Below are 24,205 nucleotides of genomic sequence, written 5' to 3'. Positions count from 1 at the left end.
TCCTTGTGGATGCCGTACAACTTGGGACATTCTGTGATTCTATGATCTTGGTGTTTGCCTGGAAAATACCAGATGATTTTTTTTTTTCCCTCATTTTTTCCTGGCATTTAAAGTTGTAGTTTCACTTCTAAATGTGAGAGAGGAGTTGGATAAGGGGAGGGTAAATTGCTTCTTTATTTTCTATCCTCCCAGGTGGGTCTGTATATTTTCTGCCCAAGTTGTGGTAGCTCTGTAACTGGGAATGTTCCTAATGGTCGTAAGAAGAGTCTGCTGCCAGCACAAAATTTGGTCACAGGACTGCCTGCTGGATTAAATTCTGTAGATTGATTATATGCTATTTGAGATGGCGTGTTCTGTTTATTTTTTCCAAGACAATCAGGTTTTGAGGTTGCTGAGATTTATTGATTAATCAGTCACTTGCAGCTTGTTTGAGCTTGAAGCAGTTGAATCGTCCCACACAACAGCATTGTTAAATAAAACCTTATAATCACTTTGGAATTGTAGCTCTGTGTTAGGCTATGCCACGTTGTGAATGTCTGTGCTGCAGATATCATCCATCCTCATCCTCCCACTGTGCTCCTCATTGGCAGAAGGTATCACCATCAGCTTTCTGCCTTACACAGCAGTTTCTATCTGAGCAAAGATTTGGTCACTTTCCAGTTTCTCTGTGGCACCCCCCTATGCTGTTAGTTCTCTTTCTCTGCACTGGTGTCCTGACTAGTCTTCAGTTTGTCCTGGGATGCCAGGTCAGTTGAAAAGAATTTTCAAATTATATCCATCCTGATTTTTTTTAATGTATTATCTTTTTTCTTGATGAGGAACACCCTAGAGTCTTCAGAAGAAATCACCATTTCAGGTGTGCGTATTGTTTATCTGCATAACCAACTAGTCCTCTCAAGGCTCTTGTTGTCTAATGTGTTTGGTTCAGGATCAGTCCATGTCCTTCGTCCTCCTTGCTTTGCTGTCCTCTATGGATTTACCTGAGGTTTTTTCTTCAGCCTGCTTTGCTTTCAGTGCTGACAGTCATGAGGAACTCTATGTTGTATGCTGCTGTGTTCATTTTCCTCAGCACGTTCCTTCTTGATGTATAGCATGTACTGGTGATAGCAGAGCCACTGTTCTGTGTGAGTGACTTGTGCCAAGCCAATGTTTATTGAGCTCTGATCTGCAAGATTAAACATAGCTTCAGGCTACCTGTGTGGAATTGTGGTTTGCGCTGCTTTGAATTTAGTCCTGCTGGCCAGAGATGGACAAGGCAGGGATGTTGGGATACTGAGGAAAGTGTTGGCGCTTGATATTCTTGCTGGATTTTATTTTTTAAGCAAGCATTGGGAACCACTGAAGTTTAGCAAAGGAGCCTTAGTGGTGTGGTCGTATCAGGTGTACCTGATTTCATGATGATATGTGGTCTTTTAGAAGAGTTTAGGCTCTGACCCCTCAAAGCAGTGAATGGAATGAGTTCCGGGTGATACCAAGGCTAATACAATAACGTTCCAATGAAGCTGTCACAGAAGAGTTACCTATCTTTACCAGCCTGGCTGGTGTGTGATGTATGTTACTGAGACGCTCCTTCCTCTGTGTTTGATGAAGTAGATGCTGTTACATAAGGGCATTAAGGCATTGGATCTTAGCTTCAAAGCACAGTGAAGGCAGTTGGAAAGCAGGAAGGTGACAAGTTGGAGTCATATTGTGAGCCCAAATTCAGCAAGCCGTTACTGCTAAACAGAGGCCTCAGGCATACGTTTTAAGTTGTTCTGATTCCTATAAGATTTAAACATCTGTTTATAGGTTTGCAGTGTAGATGCCTAGGAGTGATGTTTTTCCTAGGGAGAACGGTGTGCTTGCGTATCTTGTGTGCTCTTCAGCAAGGACATGGTTAAAACCAGTCCTGGATGTTTGGTGAGGGAGCAGAGTGAGAGAGGTGAGCCCAGTTAGTGATGGGAGTCCTGATCCAATGGGTTTCTGTGCCTCTCTCTAGAGCGAAGACGTTTGGAAATTTTCAGATTAGCTTTGGATAAGCCTCTGAGCTTCTGGATGCTTTTCATGACCAGTTCAGACCTCTCAAAAGCTTGAGGTTTGTCCTTTACTAATTTCCAAAGGAATTGCATGGAAAAAATATATATGTTTCTTATTTTATAAATAGAAGCAATGATGAATATGCTAGTAGTGTCACAGTCATGGAGGAGCACAAAGTAGTAGTGAAGTGATAGGAGAAAGGAGGAAGAACGTCCTTTGTTTTTTTTCTCTAGGATCTCCAAGAAATCTTGATAAATGTGAAAATATGTAATGTGCACATAAAAAAAAAAAAAAGGTAGTTCTAACAATTGGGTACCTCACATTTTTTTTTCCTAGTTTTACTCTGGGTCAGAAAGCTTTGGAACGCTCCCAGAGTAGAGAACAGTTTCTCTGATTTTTTTTTTTTTAATTTTGCTGAGCAGTTGAAAGCATCTGTCATGGTTTTATGATTTTTGGTTATCAGTATTCCACATCATAACATCATGTAATGCACTGGAGGTTTGACTGTGGATGCTCAAGTTCCGGGTGCCTGTCTGGAGGAGAACAACAACTGCATTCCCCAGGGGGCTTTGCGGTCAGTAAGGAGATGTAACTCCCGGCAAGGTCACTTGATGTTCTCTTCTTTGCCTGCACTTCTCTGTCTGCTCTTCTGTCTGCTTTTCTTCGTCAGCTCAACTGGACTGCACTTCTCACCTCAGCGTTGTGGTGAGACCAATCCACCTTTCACACACACTCCCTCTCTCTCATTATATTTTGCTGATACTGTATTTAGTAAATTAGTTTGTTTCTCCTGAGATCGTTGCTGCTGTTTTCAATTATTTTGGGTCCCCTGTTTCCCTTTTCCAAAGGTGCAGATCTGTGGATCCCTCCACCCCACTAGTCACAGAACCAGGCTGAACCAGCCCATAAACCGTTGACAGCATCCAAGAGGACTTGCTGGCCTCTGGATGAAGAGAGAGTATTGAGAGGAAGTGGAAACCAAGTTGTTAAGATCTGTGAAGAAGGAAGGAATTTATTACTGTTTGCATTGATATTTCATAGAATCATAGTATCGCAAGATTGGAAACGACCTACAAGATCATCTAGTCCAACCATCCTCCCATCACCATTGCCACCACAAGCACTAAATCTCATCTTGTAGCTCCTCATGCAGATGCCCCTTGAACACTGCCAGGGACGGCGACTCTACCACCTCCTTGGGCAGCCATTCCAGTGCCTGACCACTCTGAGAGAAAAACCTCAGAGCGGTCTAACCTAAACCTCCTCCGGTACAACTTATGGCTGTTTCCTTGGGTCCTGTTTGTTACCTGGGAGAAGAGGCCAAACCCCTCCTCATCATCACAACCTCCCTTCAGGAAATTGTAGAGTGCAGTAAGGTCTCCTCTGAGCCGCCTCTTCTCCGGACTAAACAATCCCAGCTCCCTGAGCCACTCCTCATAAGATTTGTGCTTCAGACCCCTCATCAGTTCTGTTGCCCTTCTTTGGACATTGGGGCCTCAGTGCCTTTTTTGTAGTGAAGAGCCCAAAACTGGACACAGTACTTGAGGTGTGGCCAGAGCTGAGTACAGGGGGATGATTCCCTCCCTGCTACTGCTGGCCACACTATTTCTGATGCAGGCCAGGATGCCATTGTCCCTCTTGGCCACCTGGGCACACTGTTGGCTCATGTTCAGCCAAGCATCAACCAACACCCCCAGGTCCCTTTCCTCCTTGCAGTCATCCAGCCACTCATCCCCAAGCCTATAGCACTGCATGGGGTTGTTGTGGCCAAAGTGCAGGACCTGGCACTTGGCCTTGTTGAACCTCAGCCCAGCGATCCAGCTTATCTAGATCCCTGTGAAGTGCCTCTCTGCCTTCAGGCAGGTCAGCACCACCTCCCAACTTGGAGTCATCTGCAAACATACTGAGAGTACACTCAATCCCTTCATCTAGGTCGTCAGTAAAGATATCAAACAAGATGGGCCCCAGTACCGACCCCTGGGGTTGCCAGCTGGACTTAGCTCCATTAACCACTACCCTTTGGGTGCAGCCTTCTAGCAGTTCCTTAGCCAAAGAAGGTTATACCTGTCCAGGCCATGGGCAGCCAGTTTCCCCAGGAGAATACTGTGGGAGACCATGGAAAAGGCTTTGCTGAAGTCTAGGCAGACTACATCAATAAATAGCCCTTCCCTCATCTACCAGGCTGATCACCCAGTCATAGAAGGAGATGAGGTTTGACAAGTATGACCTGCCTTTCAGCCCGGTCCCTTGGGCTTGTGACAGTCCAGATGGAGGAGGAGCTCTCTGTCTCCACCTGAATCACCAGGGGTGTATTCTGCGTAGCATCCCAGACTTACAGATTGGGACACAAAGTGCCCTGATGATAACTGATCTGCCTTTTAAAGGCAGATGTAAAGAAGGCATTGAGGACCTCAGCCTTCTGCTTATCCTCAGTGGTTGCACTCCCCGCTGCATCAAGTAAAGGATGGAAATTCTCCTTGGTCCTTCTCTTACCATTGATATATTTATAAGAGGATTTTTTACTCTCTTACTGCGGTGGCCAGTCTGAGTTCAAGTTGGACTTTTGCCGTCCTAACTTCCTCCCTGCATACCTTAGCAACTTCTTTGTAATCTCCCCAAGTAGCCTATCCCTTCAATTTTGTCACCTTATTGCCCTTCTTGTCTCCCTAGAGCCCATCTGACTTGCTGGGATTGCTGAATAGCTGTGTTTTGCTACCTCCTGCTTGTAACATCCAAAACCAGTGGTATAAAAATCAATGGGAATTTGTTGGAGTAAGTTTTTGAGTATTCTTTATTTTAGTAAAATGCACTGAATGTCTTTGGATGAAAGTCCAAATACCTACCCAAGTGTATTACAGTAATCATGGAATTTCTATTTCAAAGAGTTTTTCAAAGCCCTTCAAATGGAAAGACAAAAGGAAATGCAACTTCGGAGAAGTAAATGGTGCATATTAAGCAAACAAGCATCTAGGAATTTTAAAGAGGACTAACTTATGAAAACTGACTCCAGTAATGTTAGCATATAGCTTTCTTTATGAGGGTACTCAGGAATTCTTTTGGTAGTGAATGATACAATCCCAACTCCAGGTACACACTCAGCTTGGAAATGCGTGCACATTGTGTTTGGTTGGCCAGCTGCTTTGACTCCATCACATTGCATCATCTTGTCTTGATTTCTTTGCTCCCTCTGTTGAAAGCTTTGCTCAATCTAGACTCATTGCAGGTGCTGAATCTGTTATTTTGATCCACGTTAGATTGATACAGAGATTAAACTGAAAATAAGGTAGGGTTCTGCCACACTAATTTGAGTGTCTTAGGAGCACAATCTTGCTTAGGATAGGGTATCTGCCACAGTGCCAATTGTCATCGCCCCACAGCCTTTGTGGGATTCAGACTTGTAGAATTAGCTCCTTGAAGAGAGGGGCTCACAAGGTGTTAATCCATGTAAACTTCAGAGTGCCAGGTTGTGTGATGGCATTTATAGGGCAGAACCCATAGAGAATATGCCTCTGTCGCCACTCTGTCTTGTGATGACACAGCACCTGCTGTAGCATGGGGTTAGCGGGACTGCAGGCACAGCGGGATGGGAGCTGAGCCAGCCACAGCCTGGCAGATGCCATGCAGGGTGCCCTGCCTGGTGCTGGGCTTAGGCTGCCCTGTGCTGGTGAGGCTGCTTGGGGTGGGTGTAGGGCAGCTTCCTGCCAAGCAGGACCACAACCAGCAGCAGGTTACTTGTGTGAGCAGGGGCGTGGGGGGAGAGCGTACTGCACTTGCTGTTACTGCCTCAGAGGAATGTTGTTATCTTTAAAATGTTTTTAACTGCTGTAGGACTCATGTCATTCTTACCTCCACTCTAGAGCACTCTGTCACTACATTTGAGAGTACAGGCTAAGAGTACAAGCTGTTGTTGGATTTCATTTTATTTTTACTATCCACAGGAAACAGTGGGTTGTTTCAAAAATAGAATCGTCTTTGCTAAGATGAAGTTTCACTCCATGTAACACAGAACCCTGAACTCTTGGTATTTTATAGCTGATACAACCAGTCTTTCCAATCTACTGAAGAAGTAGGCTTAGGAACACAGAGAATAAGTCCCAGCTGCAGTAGATGATCGTGTAGCTTGAGAAAGGCTGACCCTGGGGGCTCAGGTAGTTCAGATCTAACCTTTTGGTATTCTAAAGCGTGAATAATTCAGCTGATGTACTTTTCCTTGTATTGTTGCCTCTTCATTGTTGATGGATAATTTCAGTAGTTTTTGCTGGGCCGGTTGCTGGTTAGCAGATAGGCTTTTGTACTTACCTTCATAAGGCAGTGATTTTAGAAGTCGTGAATGTTCTGCTTCCGAGTGATTTTCTCCCATTTTTTGATTCAAACAAGAACAACTTATGATTATTTTTTTTTTTTTAATGCCAGGCATTGTGTTCAAGTTAAAAAATTAACACATTAAACATAGCTTTGTTTACATGTTGGTAACTGCTGAGGCTTTGGCTGACAACAGCTTTCAGCTATGTCTGAACTAGACTGGATTTGTTTCATGCTCTTAGTATGTCAGTATTTCTCTTCCAGACCTCTGAATCAATTATTCCTCTGCTATTTATCTTTTTTGGTTGCTGGAGAGAAGAGTTACTATGTTACATCCTGATTTGTAAGATCAAGCGTGGTGATTTTCAGTAATTGAGGATTTTCTTGCTTTTCTTTAAGTGAAATAAGTGGTAACCTTTTCCTTTTCCTGTGCGTAATGCAAAGGGGATGGGGTTGGAGGTCTGGCTGGTTCATGTGGCATCCCAGATTTTCCTACGCAGCTTAAGTTAATTCCTACATAACCTACATAACCAGAAATTCTCAAATATGGTAAAACTTGATTTCTAGTGTTTTGGTATGTATGTTAAAGTCACTGTGTTTTCAGTTCAGACAACATTGCCTCACATATGTTTGTTGTCTCATAGTAAAAAATTCTTTTAATAATTTGGCTACATACGTACTCCACCCATAGTTTGCATATTGTCTTCTTATGATGAGGTTTGCCTGTTGAGTAGAAAGACAAAGTGAGCTTAGATTACAGAAGCAGAGAAGCAAAGACAGCTTAGAGGCTCAACACAGTATAGATGAATTAGACTTTTAAAGTTGTAATGTTCTGGGTTTTATGTGGGATGAGATACAGGTGTGAGTGTTACAGACAAGTGTTTTTCCTGGGTACATTGTTTACCTGCTGCCATGCAAGCCAGCTCTTTTTTTCTCTGCCTCTGCTTTTATTGCCCATATCTATCTGCATCACAAAATCTCTAACAGATTTTGTTTCTAAAATTGTATGTCTAGAAGAAGGGCTTATCACAGTCTTTATATCATCCTCGGATGGAGATTGGTAGTGTATGGGGGAGTTTGCATAAATTATTAGCATCTTACCAAAACCAAGGAACAGGAAAAAAAAAAAAAAAAGCCCAAAGAAATGATTATAGCCGAGCCAGGAGGAAACATTATCTTCAGTTTGTGGAGTCTACCCTTTGTCCCCATTCTGCTCAGCACTGACTGGATGGGGTTAACATTGACCACTAACAAAAGCACTCTGCTACCTGTCTCACAGTGCTCCGGTCTTTGTTGCTGCATTATGAGTGTACTGCTCCTACTGACATGTTTTCTCACAAGCTGTACAGTACCTGCTTGCTCCAGGTGCTACATAAGCACAGCAGAAGGATGCCAGGGGTAGTGTCTGCACACTGTTGCTCTTTCAAAGAAGCCCCTATTCTGGCTAACTGTAGAAGAAACCATTTTTTTCCTTCATAAGATCCTTGCAAACACAGTCAAAGTGAATGGAAGTTTGTGTCTAAATGTCTTTTTGCAGTAGGTGCAATGAGGTTATCTGTTTTTCAGGCAGATAAGTGAGACAGTAAGGAAAACTGCTGGCTCAGGCTTCACCTCTATTGTTGTGTTACCCACTCACAGGTATCATGTACCAAGACTGCTGTCATAGGCCAACAAGGGCCTGTGATGCCAGGGTGAAGGCTGATATTGCAGATTACTTTTGGTCACTGGAATACGTGGAGTTTACACAGTCTTGGACATGGGGCTGTGCTCCTTTATTTGTCTTTTTTGTTTCCTTCTTGTTGCAGGGAGACAGCTGTTTGTTCTGCCCCTGTGAAGACATTCTTCCACTGTGTGGAATGAAAGGGTCTGCAGCTGTGGAAGGAGGATCACTGCGTCGGGGTGGCTGCACATTCAGACACATGGAAATTGGTGTGTTTGCCTAAAGATGTGTTCTCAAACTCAATCCCCAAAACCACTGCATTGCTGTAGGAGGCTAAATGTGCTTTTACAGGCTGGATTCACTTGCTTTGAAATGATCCCGGTTTTGATGACAGGGAAGACAATTGAATGCTGCCAAAGATCTGTGTTGATGAGACAGGAAATAGTGGGCGTTGGCCTCCTGTGAGATGGGCTTGATACTGATCCACCAGGACTCTTCTGTCCTGGATTTCTACAGAGAACGTTGTTCTAGCTGCTTGTAGTTTTGAAGTGTGGGGAAGGAAAGAGTGGTAAGGAACTAAGAAGATAATTTTGCAAGATAATTTTGAATAGATTTAACTGAGGCAGCTGAAGACAACGTTTCCCTCTGAAGAATCCAAGTGTTTTGCACTGTGTATTAGTTCAACTCCTACAGACTGATGTTTGAATGTGCCTGTCTTCTCCAACTGAATGATGAGAAAGCAGAATATGTTAATTAGCTTCAGCTTGTGCAGACTTTGTGAATATGCCCCCAAATTCTATCCTTTACTGATAAAGGATCATCTGAAATAATGTTTCAGCACTATGATAATCCTGTCCCTGGCATGTACTGGAGACGTGTTTCTCTTTGCAAACCTTAGGTGCCTGTTTCCAATAAGATCATGGTTGTCTGAACTAAGCATCTCCAAAGAGCTGCTCATAATATACTACTTTCTTAAACTATGAGTATGATACAAGTGCCCTTCCACTGACGAACAGAATTGCTGAAATGCAGGGGAAGAAAACAGAGTCTGAAACATGAACCAAGTGAGAGATAGAGATACACAACAGGCATGTGGATTGGATGCAGGGCTTTTCTGTTCAGGTTTCTGTTTGTTCTTTCATGGGACTGTTCTCCATGCATGTTGATTCAGGTCGAAAACCCTGGGATTTACAGTTAGACTAAAAGATAGTTGTATTATTGCATTTCTACTATTTTACCACTAAGTAAAGCAAGAGTTTTGCCTTCCTGCAGAGAGATGCTTTGTTCTACCCGGCAGCCGCAGACTCCTTCTGGGCTGGCGACCCTGAAGGCTCATCTCTGGTGGAGGTAGCAGCATGCCCAGCAGCTACCCCTTCCTCCTCCCAGGCACGGATGGGAAGATTTTGGCCTCCTGCAGGCTCGGTCGTCATCTCTGCTTTGCCATGACCGTGTATTCATTTCCTTTGCTTTTTTGTGTTGCTGCTGCTGCTTCTGGATGGGTTGATGTTGGTTTGCTCTGTTTGTTTTCCTGGTTGTTTTTCTGTTGTTTCTGCCTTGGTGTCCTGCTTCTTCTGCATTGCAGTGCATTGGTTTCTTTTCAGTTTTGTTGATTTTCATTCCCCCTCTGTTTCTGTTCTTTGAAAAACTTTTTCTGTCCTAAGCGTATTCCCTTTGGTTTTTTTTCCTTTTTCCCAAGAGGACGGCTTGCCTCTAAACCAAATGTTGAGCCCTTTGGTCTTAACACTATCCCCTATGTGAAGCTTTTAACCCCGAACCTAAAGAGGAGAGGTTTAACGTGTAATCATGTCTAATATTGTTAACAGTTTGCCCTCGTGCTTAATGGGTTTTCTTTAAGCCTGCTAGGAAAATGTAACCCGTAACGAGCAAGTTAACTGTCCCCTCTTATGCCTACCACTTACTCTGTTGTGTAACTCATATCACTAACTCAAATGCATAAACCTGAAATCTTCACTCTAAAGCAAACAGGTAATATGTAACCTTCACCAAATGGGGAGCACATAACCGTTTACTGTTAATGCAACTGGGAAAGCCTTGACCCTAATCAAAAAAGGGTAACCCTTAATACTAACACAAGAGGGTAGCCCTTAAGCATACCCCCATGTGGGAATCCTTTACTCTAATCCAATATCGGAACCGTTAACTCTTACTACAAAAGGGAAGCCTTTCATCCTAATCTAATATGGTACCTCTTCATCCTAAACTCTAGCCCAAAACAGTCACCTTTAACCTAAAGGGTTTTCCTTAAACCTTAGCACTAAAAGAAATTGGTAACATTTCACCTTTAAACGTAATCCAAAATAGCGATCCTAAAACCTAATGCCGAAGGGTAACCCTTCACAATTAGCAGTAATGCTGAATAGTAGCACTTCAGCATAATCCAGAGCGGGATGAGGCTGAGTTTGTCTGCTTCCAGGGCTGCTGTGAGGCGCAGGGCTGGTGAGCGGCTGCGGGGCCCGTCGTCATCATGGAAACGCACTGTGACAGCACACAGGTTGCGGGAGCCCGGGTGATGGCTGCTGTGACATCCTGTGGCGGGCCTGGAGTTGCAGCCTCCAAGCTTTTTTGGCCTTGCGCCCTAAGGAGTTAAGCCTGCTGTCCTGCACATGGTCCCACTGCAGAAGCCCTTTGGACGTAGGAAGTTTCTGGCTAGAGGGTAGATGCCTGAAGGCATTATTTTCTTCTTTCCAGAGAGTTTTCTTTTTCTTTGTTCTTTCCAATTGGTTTTTCTTTGCTTTTCCTTTTGCTATTTAATATTTTTTTCTTTCTTTCATACTTCTTTCTCTGTTGCTTTGCAATGCTTTTTTTGCTTATTTTTTCTTTTCCTTTTTTCTTTTTCTTCCTTTCAGGCAGAGCCCAGGGGGCTGCTTGGTCAATGCCCTTACTGGGAGGAGGAGGCTGGGTTTTCCTTCTGAGGGCTTCATGCACAAATTGCGAGGAGAACTGGGACACAGGGCAGTCCTCAGGAAAAGCACTACTTTCCTGAGATGCTGTCTCAAGCTGCCTGTGCTCACCCTCCTCTCTTTTCTTGGAAGGTAACTCCCCTGCTTTTTCCATCTCTTCGTCTGATTGCTTGCATTTTTGTACAGCTAGGGCTTAGGAGAAAGTTGGGAGATGTGTCCCAGGAAGGAACAAAAAGAAAACCTAGGTAGAAAGACAGTGCATCAAGTCCAGGTGGCTGTTGTGTATCTGTACCTCTTGTTGGTGCCTTCTAAAGTTTTGTCTTCCTCCCCTGCCCTTCCACATGGCTGAGCATCAGGGGAAGGCCACTTGCATCAGCTGCTGTCAGAAACAAAGCAGTACTTGAGGAGCACAAGCTTCATCTCTTCATCTCTTAGATCGTAGTCCCATCTCTTCATCTCTTCGATCGTAGTCCCATACGTTTGCCATTCCACTTCTACACGTTGTCCCGTTTCAGCCGACTCAGATCTGCAGTGCCTTCTCCTCTCTCCTACATCAAACACATCCTTTCATTCAAAATGTTGGTTCTCACCCACACAAGCTTTCCATTTCCCACTTTCTTAAAAAGATTGAATCGACGCCTAGGCTGCTTCCCTAAAACAAAGTGCAATTTTTCTATTTTGCTGAAACCAGTCACCAACAGAAGTTCTCCTCTCCTTTAATGCTGTCTTGAAACTGGCCTGAGTGCTCCTGCTGGCCGCCGTGCTGCCACAGCCAGCTTTGCCTAGCGCCGATGTTTGTGGCCTGGAACATCCTGGCAGCGCGGCAGCTTCCTCTTTGCGGCTGGGATGCTGCCAGCGTGCTGCTTGTGCCCGGTGCTCTTGCGTTTGGTGGTGGTGCAGGCGGGCGTTGTTCACCTGGGTGGCTCGGTGCTGTCCCCGTGGTGCTTGTCTGCCAGCCGGCAGGAGATGCATCTGGGTGGCAGTGCGAGGCGCGTGAGAACCACGCGGGGCTGTTCCTGCTGCGCCTCTTCCAGGAGCCGTCCAGTTTGCGGCAAAGGAGGCACGGGGCGCTTGGCTGTCTCAGTGCCATCCCCCTGGTGTTTGGCCGCCACCCGGCAGGAGATGCATCCGGGGGGCAGTGCGAGGCGGGTGAGAATCACCCGGGGCTGCCTCCACTGCACCTCTGCCATACTTTTGGAAATGCACTATCCAGCCTCAGTCTGCCCTGGCACAAATTGAGGCCATTCCCTCCAGTCCTATTGCTAGTTAACGATGTTAGTTAGCAATGAGAGAGCGTTAACAATGAAAGTGACTTATGTGTGTGGGGCATCCCTGACTTGGCTGACAGGAGTGGAACATTGTAGACGCCGTAGACGGCGGGAAGCTTGTTCCTGTGAAACGGTCCCTTGTGCTCCAGGAATCTCTCTGACTTTCTATCATGGCCTCTTCCTCCTGCTTTTCAGCGTGCTCAGAGGCATTGGTAATGAAGAGAGAACAGACGTCTTTGTAGGCCCTGGAATGGAAGGTGCTTGAGAAGCAAAGGCAGGCAGGTGTGTGCAAAGCAAAGGCTGGTGTGTGCTTGCAGAGCAAAGGGAAGCATGTGCATGCATCGAAAGCGAAGGCGGGCAGGTGCTTGTGAGGCAAAGGCAGGTATGGGTGTGCTTGCTTGCTTAGGAAAGGCACGCAGGTGCATGCTTGCATAGCAAAGGCAGGCAGGTGCGTATGATGGAACAGCAGGTAGATGGATGCATGCTTGCTTCGAAAAGGCAGGCAGGTGCATGGCTGTGAAGCAAAGGCAGGCAGATGGGTTCTTGCAAAGCAGTGGCAGGCAGGCAGGTGATTGCTTGTGAAGCGAAGGCCGGGAGGTGGTTGCTTGGTTAGCAGTGGCAGGCAGGTGTGTGCTTGCAGAGCAGTCTCTAGCCAACTGAGGGGATGATGTTCTCAGGTTTTGTTGCTGTTTAATGACTCTTTTTTTTTCCCTTTTCTTCTTTACTGCCTTCACTGTCCCCGTCTCTCCCAGAAGCTGCTCTTCTGGCAGCCGCCGCGTGGGCTCGTTAGATGCCCTGAGTGTTTGGAAGAGAGCAGTTTTGTTGAGGGCTGTTGGTGGAATTTCTGTTGCCAGGAGCGCACGGACAGAGAAAGAAGCGTGCAGGCGGGGCAAAAGGAGTGCTGGGGGTCCTGGGAGCAGCAGTGAGGGAAGGTGTTTGAGCTAGTGCCGTTCCACTGGAACGTCCCTTTGGTTTTCTACTTCTGAGAGTACTGGAACTGGTTGCAAAAGATGTGACTTTAAGCGAGGGTGCAGAGCAGATTTAAGCTTTACAGGTGGCTGTGCCAGAGCGTGAAGCATCATCAGCAGGCATGGGTAGCACCAGCTTGAAACATCAGGGGAAGCAGTTAGCTTCCTCAGAGCCCCCAAATGGAGTGCCAAGGTGATGAGATGAAGCAGCACTGAGGGTGGTTTTCCAGGATCTGTGTCTTCTAGGGCTCGGGGCCAGAGCTGTCACTGGGGTTGCTTTCACTGGACACCCGCCACCCCTCCTCAGGACCCATGGTGAGCGTGTGGGTGACAAACGTGTCACTGAGTGAGAGCATCAGGGTGGGAATGCGTGGAACATAGCGCCCAGGGGAGAGACAGGCAGCACGGGGAGGGGGCGTGGGGGGGGAAGGTCAGCCCCAAGGAGAAAGTCTCCCCCGATGGAAAAAAGGGCTTGTTGAATGCCTTGGGTGAGATGTTGGAGAAGAGGAAATCAGTGAGGTTAGTTAAAATGTGCCACCTGGGTTCTGTTTGAGCCCCCTCCAACCCCACAAGTGCCGTCCAAAGCTCTCCGGTGCCGCCTGGTGCTCTTTGCAGTTCCCCAGTAAGGTCCCATTGCCTCTCGGCGTTGTCTGGACTCTCCTTGTGCAAACTCAGTGCCCCCCAGTGCTGCCTGGAGCCACCCCAGTGCTGTGTGCGGCCCTCACTAGCCTCCCAGTGCCCCGCAGTGGACCTCCCAGTGCCACCAGTACTGCCCAGTGCCCCCAGTTCAACACCCCCATTGCTCAGTATGTGACCGACTATTTCCCCAGGAACAAAACAAGGCAACAGAGATGATGACAGCAGCGATTGTGCTAGAGATGTTCAGTGTGGAGGAGCTGCAGCTCTTGGCTCCCTGCGGCCACCCCAACATCCCCAGAGGTGGGCACGGAGGCCTGGGGGGGCTTTGGTGCTGCATGAACGACTGCAGGCAGAGGTGTAGCAAAGCGAACGCAAACCATTTAATAGTTAAACGTACAAAAGAGTAAATAAATGACAATATTCCCAACCATTTCCCACCCTAACAATAGTTGCTGATCCCACCCCCTAAAATTCCCACCCTCTAATCAGTTTCCCACCCCCCGATCAATTTCTCAGCCCCCGCTCCCTCCCACCAACAGTTTCCTCCCCCTCCAAAAAACTTCCCAGCCCCCCCAATTCCCACCCCAGTAATTCTTTCCTCCCAGTTCCAACGATTTTGGAGTGTAACATTGTATCAGAGTACAATTTCTCACTCAGAATTGCCACCCCACAAAATTCCCTCCCCCTCCCCACATCCCCAATGCCAGCAGTTACAGAGTACAAGAATTTTTGATGCCAGCCATCTCCCACCGCAGCCAGTTCTCACCCCAGTCATTTCCCACCCCAACAATATCACAGTACAGCCATTTCATTTGCCACTCCAAAAAGATCCCACCGCCCCAAGAATGCCCACCCCCAACCATTTCCCACCCCAAGAATTCCCACCCGCAATTCCCACCCCCATCCATTCCCTCCCCCCAGCCATTCCCACCCGCAATTCCCACCCGCAATCATCCCTCCCCCCCCCCCCATTCCCACTCGCAATTCCCACCCCCAACCCTTCCCCACCCCCAGCCATTCCCACCCCCCAACCATTTCCCACCCCCCAAGCAACATTTCCCAGCCCAAAGCTTTGACAGTCCAGCACTTTTGCGGTCCATCAGCTTCAGAGTCCCACATTGCCCCAGTCCAAGACGCCGCTTGTGGACAGCGCAGTTTTGGAAGGGTAGGGCTGGGGCCGGTGCTGGTGCTCCTGGAACGCTGCCGCTGCTCTCTGGGTGTTGTGGGGGCCAGCGAGGAGCCCAGGGCTACAGGGAGCCATATTCATCGGCTACGGCCACGTCTCCTGCTGCACCAAGTGGCGCCCATCACACCCCAACAGTGGCCCGAGCGGGAGTGTGCCAAGAAACCAGCCTGAGTGCTCCTGCTGGCCGCCGTGCTGCCACAGCCAGCTTTGCCTAGCGCCGATGTTTGTGGCCTGGAACATCCTGGCAGCGCGGCAGCTTCCTCTTTGCGGCTGGGATGCTGCCAGCGTGCTGCTTGTGCCTGGTGCTCTTGCGTTTGGTGGTGGTGCAGGCGGGCGTTGTTCACCTGGGTGGCTCGGTGCTGTCCCCGTGGTGCTTGTCTGCCAGCCGGCAGGAGATGCATCTGGGTGGCAGTGCGAGGCGCGTGAGAACCACGCGGGGCTGTTCCTGCTGCGCCTCTTCCAGGAGCCGTCCAGTTTGCGGCAAAGGAGGCACGGGGCGCTTGGCTGTCTCAGTGCCATCCCCCTGGTGTTTGGCCGCCACCCGGCAGGAGATGCATCCGGGGGGCAGTGCGAGGCGGGTGAGAGTCACCCGGGGCTGCCTCTGCTGCACCTCTGCCATCAGGTGTGCCGTGCAGGGCGACGGTGGTGCTGGGGCAGCCCGTGGGTTTGGCAGTGCGAGGCGGGTGAGAATCACCCGGGGCTGCCTCCGCTGCACCTCTGCCATCAGGTGTGCAGTGCTGGGCGCCGGAGGTGCTGGGGCAGCCATGGGGGTCGGCACGGGCAGCTCCGGGGATGCTGTCTTCTGCCAGAACGAGTTGGTGCGGAGCCCAGATTCAGCATCTGTCTCGTTGCTGAGCTCCCGGCTGGCCCTGGGGGAGTCAGGCAGCTCTGCGTTGGAAGAGCAGGAGTCGAAGCTGCTGGAGACATCTGAGCTCAGTTGCTCCGTGGCTGTGATGCACTGCATCAGCTCTTCACTTTTGCAGCTGTCCAGAGCACTCGCTGCTTCTGGAAAAGCAGAACATCCCCCAGAACAATGATGGCAGCCTTCCCACGCCAGCTCGGTGTGGACACGGACCCGCCATCTCTGCAGACCACAAACTCACCATCAATGCAGGTGAGCAAATGGTCAATTTCCACATCGTCGGCAAGACTGTTGGTCCTGGGTCTCTCTTCTGGAAAAGGGAAGAAATCCCCAGTGGGGCAATGCCAGCTTTCCCACGGCCACTCAGCGCAGACAGGCCTCCATCAGCTGTGCTGCTCCCAAACTCACCGTTGTTGATCCACGTGAGCAGGTCATCCATGTCTGCGGTGTCGTCCAGGAGGCCTGTGTTGGCCGTCACTTCTGGAAAAGGAAGAAAATCCCCAGTGGGGCAAAGCCAGCTTTCCCGAACACCCCCCCGCCAGTTGTGCTGCCCCCAAACTCACCCTCGTTGATCCACGTGAGGAGCTCATCGATGTCGTCCGCGATGTCCTCCGGGGTGTCTGCGCTCGTTGTCACTGCTGGAAAAGCAAGAACATCCCCAGTGGAGCAATGCCAGCTTTCCCACAGGCAGCCGGTGCGGACAGCGTGCCGCCCGCTCCGCAGCCCCTGAACTCACCGCCTGGTTCCAGCGTGGCAGCGCTGCAGGTGAGCGGAGCCGTGGCGGGATGGGGGCACACGTCGGTGGGCGCAGGGTGCCCCCGGTCCTCCGAGAGCACCACGTCATCTTGGAAGGGCTCCATCGGCGGCTCCCAGGTGTCAGGCAGGGTGCAGGGCACGGGGAGCACCTGCTGCTGCAGGGAGGGTACCTGCAAAAGAACGGGGGGGGGGCCGGGGCGGGCGGGGGCCTGCGGGCTGCGGGGGCTCCCCGTGGAGGAGCACGGCCCCAGGCCACAGCCCCATGGGCTGCTGGGGCAGCAGCGTCCCTGCCAGCAGGGGATGTCCCGAGCAGGGAGCAGGGGCGGTGGGGGGAGCCACAGCTGGGTGCAGCCCCCCAGGTAGGAGCAGCAGCACCGGTAAGTGCAGCCCCGCAGCTGGGGTCAGGCCCCCAGGTGGCAGCTGAGCCGGGGTTGGGGGCAGCCCCCCAGGTGGGAGCTGTGCTGCCTGTCCCCAGACACCTGGTCCCCCAGGCCAGACAGAGGCCTGAGGTGCCAGGTAGGTGGCAGTGGGGACAGGGGAGGGTTGGGGTGGTACCGGCATCGGTCCGCGGACGGTGGGCTGCATCCAGGCGGGGTCCGGTGGCGGCACAGTCGCATCAGCGAAAATGGCGTCGGGTGTCAGAGGCACCGTCAGCGCTCGTCGAGGGAATCTCTCTGTGGGGAAATGCCAGAAGGGGCGCTGGGCTGAGAGCCGGGGCACTGGGGTGAGATCCGGGTGAGAGGAGTGGGATCTGGTGTGCTGGGGTGCGATCTGGGGTCACGGGTGTGAGATCTGGGGCCCTGGGGTGAGATCTGGGGGCACAGGGGTGAGATCTGGGGCCCTGGAGTGTGATCTGGGGGCACAGGGGTGAGATCTGGGGTCAAAGGGGTGAGATCTGGGGCCCTGGAGTGTGATCTGGGGGCACAGGGGTGAGATCTGGGGTCAAAGGGGTGAGATCTGGGGCCCTGGGGTGAGATCTGGGGCATTGGGGTCAGATGGAGTGTCAGAGCAGGGGGAGCCTGCTGCCTTACCTGCCATGACAGCTGGAGAGTGGCAGTTGGGGGAGCCCCTCCCCCCAGGGGGGTTCCGTGACCGTTGGGGTCAGCCCCTTTCCCCCAGGCTTGCGATGGTTTGACTTTTCGTACCCAGACATCCTTTTCATGCCAGTTGTTTCCCATCCCGATGATCAGTGACCATCCCGATGGGCATTTGGCAGCCCAGTGCTCTTCCTTGCCAAGGGTCTGCCCGTCCCAGTGGGGATTTGCCATCCCTGTAGTGAGTTCTCACCCCAGGGATGGTTTCCCCTCCCGTCCAAGCGATTTCCAGTCGTCACCACCCAAGACTGTGTAAAGTGCCAGCATTAGTTACGAGTTCTTGAAAGTGGTAGCGGCCGTGGTAGGCCAGTTAGACCTATGGTAACAATGAAAAGGAGGGATTTCTGTGGGACAGCCCTGGTTTAGCTGAGAACAGTGCAGGAATGAGTCAGTGCCCGTGCAGCGTATGCCGAGCTTGTTACTGTGAACTGGTCCTTTGTGCCTCGAAGAACATCACTAACTTTAAACTGTGGACTTTTTCTCCTGGTTTTGGCTGTCTCTTGGGGGCACTGCTAGTGAGGACAGAAGAGACAGCATCGTCTTTTCTGCTCTTCCCTCTTCCGTGCTTCCCCTTTCTGCTCTCTTCCTCATCTACTCTTCAGCTCTTCTCCCTGAGTGTTATCCTCTTTTTGCTGCTCATCTGCTGTTCTTTCTTCCTTGTGTCCTGACTCCTTTCCTGCATCTGTACTCCTCTTCTGCTTTTCTTTCTTACCCGTATCCTCTCTTCTCCTCTTGTTCTCCTCATCCGCTCTTCTGACTTAACTGTTTCCTCTTTGCACATCTTGCGCTCTACGGTTCTTCTGTTCTGGCCACTCTCTGCTCTTCTACTTTACTGCTCTTTTCCTTCTCTGTCTTCTGTGCTCTCTTCCTCCCTTCTGTTCTGTTTCATTTCTGCACTTCTCACTGACCCGTGTCCTCTCTTCCCATCTTCTGTACTTCTGCCATACCCGTATTCTGTCCTCTTCAGCTCCTCTCCCTTTCTGCTTTTCTGCCTTAGCTGTCTTGGCTCATCTCCCTTTCTGCTCTTCTCCTCGTCTGCACGTCTTTCTTACCTTCATCCTCTCTTTTATTCTTCTGCTCTTCTCTTCGTCTGCTCGTCTTTCTTACCTTCATCCTCTCTTTTATTCTTCTGCTCTTCTCCTCTTCTGCTCATCTCCTCATTGCTTTGCTGTCTTGTATCCAATCTTTTTCTCTATTGCACTTTTCTTCTTCTGCACTTCTTTCTTCCCTCATCCTTTCTTCTTTTTCTTCTCTGCTGCTCTTCTTTATTTCAGTCTTGTCTGCATGTGCTCTTCCCCTGTTCTGCTCTTCTAGTGCTCTTGTCAGCATCCAGTCTCTGCACCGCAACTCTGTGTTGGACTTTATCTTGGGGTGGAGGAAGGTCGTAGGGCCTAGATTTGTAGAAGAAAACCCAGAAGGTGATGAAGAAGAGCCCTGAGGAACCAGGAGCACAAAGGCAGCGTGTTTCTCCGAAGGCCACAGCGTGAGCACGTGTTCCCTTTGGCGGACTCCTTTGTACCTCTCCAGGAAGTGCTTTGGAATGGAGAATTTTCTGGAGTTGTTTCCAGTTGTTGCTTGGATGAGCTGAGGCTTTTCTCCTTGTATCTTTGCAGGAAAGCAGAGCGGAGAGAACGTCTGTGGTGAGATGCTCAGGTGGAGTTGCCTTCCGTGCACCAACAGCCTGTTTGTGTCCACGTGATGCACGGTGAAGGGAAGGCTGCTGTTCTGTGAGTAAGCCTGGCAAATGGAATGATGGTTCTGGCCTTTTTGTCAAGTGTGTGAGGAGAGGTCTTTGGACAGGCTGTTCTTTTGTTGTTTTGTTGTTGTTGTTGTTGTTGTTGTTGTTGTTGTTTTTCAGGGGAAATGCTATTTCAGTTGTTAGTTACAGTGGTTGGTTGGTGCTTGTTTGAAAAATGTTGTTCATCTAGAGAAGCAGTGTCTCGCACCAGAGAAGTGAGAAATCTCCTGTACATCCTGTCTTCTCCACCAGCCTTCCATGTAGAGACATTTAGTGCCTCTAAATGCCTGTAGAAATGGTGGGGGGATAAATGGGGAAGAGCTGAGGTGCAGTTTCTGTGTGTGCTCTGTACACGGAGCAGGCGTCACCTAGTGAGAGCTAGGGGCCCTTTGCAGCGTTGTGGATTTGTTTTCCTTGCTTGTTGGAGCGTGATGCTTTTGTAGGTGCTGTGTGCATTGTAAGTAACTGTGAACTGTGCTGAGACAACAGGTGTCCTAGAGAGAGCCCCTCTGCAGGCTTTTTGTTTGGGCAGTTTTCTTCCCTCTGGGGATTAAAAGGGACTTGAAAAACTCACAAGTACACCTTGCTACTGCTCCAGCCCGTCAAGTGGAGATGATGCCTTTCCTCCCATTGGGGCAGGGAGGAAAGTAGCTGAGAAGTTTGTCTGCCAGCGTGAAGTAGCAGGTTCGGAAGATGGTAACAGGCACGGTAGGCCAGTTAGCAAGATGTTAGAATCCTAGAATCGCCAAGGTTGGAAGAGACCTATGAGATCATCAGTCCAACCATCCAACTATCATCAGTAGCTCTCACTAATCCATGTCCCTCAACACAACGTCTAACCGTTCCTTGAACACCTGCAGGGTGGGTGACTCCACCACCTCCCTGGGCAGCCCTTTGCAGTGCCCGACCACACTTTTGGAAATGCACTATTTCCTACCATCCAGCTTGAGTCTGCCCTGGCACAAATTGAGGCCATTCCCTCCAGTCCTATTGCTAGTTAACGATGTTAGTTAGCAATGAGAGAGCGTTAACAATGAAAGTGACTTATGTGTGTGGGGCATCCCTGACTTGGCTGACAGGAGTGGAACATTGTAGACGCCGTAGACGGCGGGAAGCTTGTTCCTGTGAAACGGTCCCTTGTGCTCCAGGAATCTCTCTGACTTTCTATCATGGCCTCTTCCTCCTGCTTTTCAGCGTGCTCAGAGGCATTGGTAATGAAGAGAGAACAGACGTCTTTGTAGGCCCTGGAATGGAAGGTGCTTGAGAAGCAAAGGCAGGCAGGTGTGTGCAAAGCAAAGGCTGGTGTGTGCTTGCAGAGCAAAGGGAAGCATGTGCACGCATCGAAAGCGAAGGCGGGCAGGTGCTTGTGAGGCAAAGGCAGGTATGGGTGTGCTTGCTTGCTTAGGAAAGGCACGCAGGTGCATGCTTGCATAGCAAAGGCAGGCAGGTGCGTATGATGGAACGGCAGGTAGATGGATGCATGCTTGCTTCGAAAAGGCAGGCAGGTGCATGGCTGTGAAGCAAAGGCAGGCAGATGGGTTCTTGCAAAGCAGTGGCAGGCAGGCAGGTGATTGCTTGTGAAGCGAAGGCCGGGAGGTGGTTGCTTGGTTAGCAGTGGCAGGCAGGTGTGTGCTTGCAGAGCAGTCTCTAGCCAACTGAGGGGATGATGTTCTCAGGTTTTGTTGCTGTTTAATGACTCTTTTTTTTTCCCTTTTCTTCTTTACTGCCTTCACTGTCCCCGTCTCTCCCAGAAGCTGCTCTTCTGGCAGCCGCCGCGTGGGCTCGTTAGATGCCCTGAGTGTTTGGAAGAGAGCAGTTTTGTTGAGGGCTGTTGGTGGAATTTCTGTTGCCAGGAGCGCACGGACAGAGAAAGAAGCGTGCAGGCGGGGCAAAAGGAGTGCTGGGGGTCCTGGGAGCAGCAGTGAGGGAAGGTGTTTGAGCTAGTGCCGTTCCACTGGAACGTCCCTTTGGTTTTCTACTTCTGAGAGTACTGGAACTGGTTGCAAAAGATGTGACTTTAAGCGAGGGTGCAGAGCAGATTTAAGCTTTACAGGTGGCTGTGCCAGAGCGTGAAGCATCATCAGCAGGCATGGGTAGCACCAGCTTGAAACATCAGGGGAAGCAGTTAGCTTCCTCAGAGCCCCCAAATGGAGTGCCAAGGTGATGAGATGAAGCAGCACTGAGGGTGGTTTTCCAGGATCTGTGTCTTCTAGGGCTCGGGGCCAGAGCTGTCACTGGGGTTGCTTTCACTGGACACCCGCCACCCCTCCTCAGGACCCATGGTGAGCGTGTGGGTGACAAACGTGTCACTGAGTGAGAGCATCAGGGTGGGAATGCGTGGAACATAGCGCCCAGGGGAGAGACAGGCAGCACGGGGAGGGGGCGTGGGGGGGGAAGGTCAGCCCCAAGGAGAAAGTCTCCCCCGATGGAAAAAAGGGCTTGTTGAATGCCTTGGGTGAGATGTTGGAGAAGAGGAAATCAGTGAGGTTAGTTAAAATGTGCCACCTGGGTTCTGTTTGAGCCCCCTCCAACCCCACAAGTGCCGTCCAAAGCTCTCCGGTGCCGCCTGGTGCTCTTTGCAGTTCCCCAGTAAGGTCCCATTGCCTCTCGGCGTTGTCTGGACTCTCCTTGTGCAAACTCAGTGCCCCCCAGTGCTGCCTGGAGCCACCCCAGTGCTGTGTGCGGCCCTCACTAGCCTCCCAGTGCCCCGCAGTGGACCTCCCAGTGCCACCAGTACTGCCCAGTGCCCCCAGTTCAACACCCCCATTGCTCAGTATGTGACCGACTATTTCCCCAGGAACAAAACAAGGCAACAGAGATGATGACAGCAGCGATTGTGCTAGAGATGTTCAGTGTGGAGGAGCTGCAGCTCTTGGCTCCCTGCGGCCACCCCAACATCCCCAGAGGTGGGCACGGAGGCCTGGGGGGGCTTTGGTGCTGCATGAACGACTGCAGGCAGAGGTGTAGCAAAGCGAACGCAAACCATTTAATAGTTAAACGTACAAAAGAGTAAATAAATGACAATATTCCCAACCATTTCCCACCCTAACAATAGTTGCTGATCCCACCCCCTAAAATTCCCACCCTCTAATCAGTTTCCCACCCCCCGATCAAGTTCTCACCCCCCCGTTCCCTCCCACCAACAGTTTCCTCCCCGTCCAAAAAACTTCCCAGCCCCCAACATTCCCACCCCAGTAATTCTTTCCTCCCAGTTCCAACGATTTTGGAGTATAACATTGTATCAGAGTACAATTTCTCACTCAGAATTGCCACCCCACAAAATTCCCTCCCCCTCCCCACATCCCCAGTGCCAGCAGTTACAGAGTACAAGAATTTTTGATGCCAGCCATCTCCCACCGCAGCCAGTTCTCACCCCAGTCATTTCCCACCCCAACAATATCACAGTACAGCCATTTCATTTGCCACTCCAAAAAGATCCCACCGCCCCAAGAATGCCCACCCCCAACCATTTCCCACCCCAAGAATTCCCACCCGCAATTCCCACCCCCATCCATTCCCTCCCCCCAGCCATTCCCACCCGCAATTCCCACCCGCAATCATCCCTCCCCCCCCCCCATTCCCACTCGCAATTCCCACCCCCAACCCTTCCCCACCCCCAGCCATTCCCACCCCCCAACCATTTCCCGCCCCCCAAGCAACATTTCCCAGCCCAAAGCTTTGACAGTCCAACACTTTTGCGGTCCATCAGCTTCAGAGTCCCACATTGCCCCAGTCCAAGACGCCGCTTGTGGACAGCGCAGTTTTGGAAGGGTAGGGCTGGGGCCGGTGCTGGTGCTCCTGGAACGCTGCCGCTGCTCTCTGGGTGTCGTGGGGGCCAGCGAGGAGCCCAGGGCTACAGGGAGCCATATTCATCGGCTACGGCCACGTCTCCTGCTGCACCAAGTGGTGCCCATCACACCCCAACAGTGGCCCGAGCGGGAGTGTGCCAAGAAACCAGCCTGAGTGCTCCTGCTGGCCGCCGTGCTGCCACAGCCAGCTTTGCCTAGCGCCGATGTTTGTGGCCTGGAACATCCTGGCAGCGCGGCAGCTTCCTCTTTGCGGCTGGGATGCTGCCAGCGTGCTGCTTGTGCCTGGTGCTCTTGCGTTTGGTGGTGGTGCAGGCAGGCGTTGTTCACCTGGGTGGCTCGGTGCTGTCCCCGTGGTGCTTGTCTGCCAGCCGGCAGGAGATGCATCCGGGTGGCAGTGCGAGGCGCGTGAGAACCACGCGGGGCTGTTCCTGCTGCGCCTCTTCCAGGAGCCGTCCAGTTTGCGGCAAAGGAGGCACGGGGCGCTTGGCTGTCTCAGTGCCGTCCCCCTGGTGTTTGGCCGCCACCCGGCAGGAGATGCATCCGGGGGGCAGTGCGAGGCGGGTGAGAGTCACCCGGGGCTGCCTCTGCTGCACCTCTGCCATCAGGTGTGCCGTGCAGGGCGACGGTGGTGCTGGGGCAGCCCGTGGGTTTGGCAGTGCGAGGCGGGTGAGAATCACCCGGGGCTGCCTCCGCTGCACCTCTGCCATCAGGTGTGCAGTGCTGGGCGCCGGAGGTGCTGGGGCAGCCATGGGGGTCGGCACGGGCAGCTCCGGGGATGCTGTCTTCTGCCAGAACGAGTTGGTGCGGAGCCCAGATTCAGCATCTGTCTCGTTGCTGAGCTCCCGGCTGGCCCTGGGGGAGTCAGGCAGCTCTGCGTTGGAAGAGCAGGAGTCGAAGCTGCTGGAGACATCTGAGCTCAGTTGCTCCGTGGCTGTGATGCACTGCATCAGCTCTTCACTTTTGCAGCTGTCCAGAGCACTCGCTGC

The 24,205-nt window shown here is 50.8% G+C and overlaps 2 protein-coding genes across 16 annotated transcripts in view; one reads left to right on the top strand and one right to left on the bottom strand.

Moving 5' to 3' along the window:
- Window positions 1-24,205, top strand: part of LOC149911638 (RANBP2-like and GRIP domain-containing protein 8) — a 58,646-nt gene that overhangs the window by 2,288 nt on the left and 32,153 nt on the right. For 9 of the 11 annotated variants that reach the window (XM_090133524.1, XM_090133522.1, XM_090133528.1 and 6 more), the window contains exons 3-4: window positions 8,124-8,247; window positions 19,286-19,399. The gene's annotated coding sequence lies outside the window, so the exon portion shown is untranslated. Of the gene's footprint in view, window positions 1-192; window positions 8,248-19,285; window positions 19,400-24,205 lie in introns of all 11 variants that reach the window. The other 2 variants (XM_090133517.1, XM_090133521.1) reach the window with 2 other exon arrangements.
- On the bottom strand, window positions 14,791-18,638 carry LOC149911639 (uncharacterized). 5 transcript variants are annotated; one of them, XM_090133535.1, is made up of 4 exons: window positions 16,559-18,638; window positions 16,386-16,460; window positions 16,064-16,302; window positions 14,791-15,965 (listed from the first exon to the last, which is right to left on the bottom strand). In XM_090133535.1, the coding sequence occupies exons 1-4, from the start codon at window positions 16,680-16,682 to the stop codon at window positions 15,924-15,926; spliced, it is 480 nt and encodes a 159-aa protein (XP_089989661.1). In that variant the 5' UTR covers window positions 16,683-18,638; the 3' UTR covers window positions 14,791-15,923. The 5 variants fall into 5 exon arrangements, with proteins under 5 accessions (XP_089989661.1, XP_089989660.1, XP_089989657.1 ...); XM_090133534.1 differs by having other exon boundaries at window positions 14,791-16,302; XM_090133531.1 differs by having other exon boundaries at window positions 14,791-16,460.

The sequence above is a fragment of the Phasianus colchicus genome, unplaced genomic scaffold (assembly GCF_987193195.1).
Source record: "Phasianus colchicus unplaced genomic scaffold, bPhaCol1.hap1.1 HAP1_SCAFFOLD_73, whole genome shotgun sequence".
Taxonomy (NCBI): domain Eukaryota; kingdom Metazoa; phylum Chordata; class Aves; order Galliformes; family Phasianidae; genus Phasianus; species Phasianus colchicus.
Note: the sequence above shows the minus strand (reverse complement) of the source record. Positions and strands in the feature narration are given on the sequence as shown.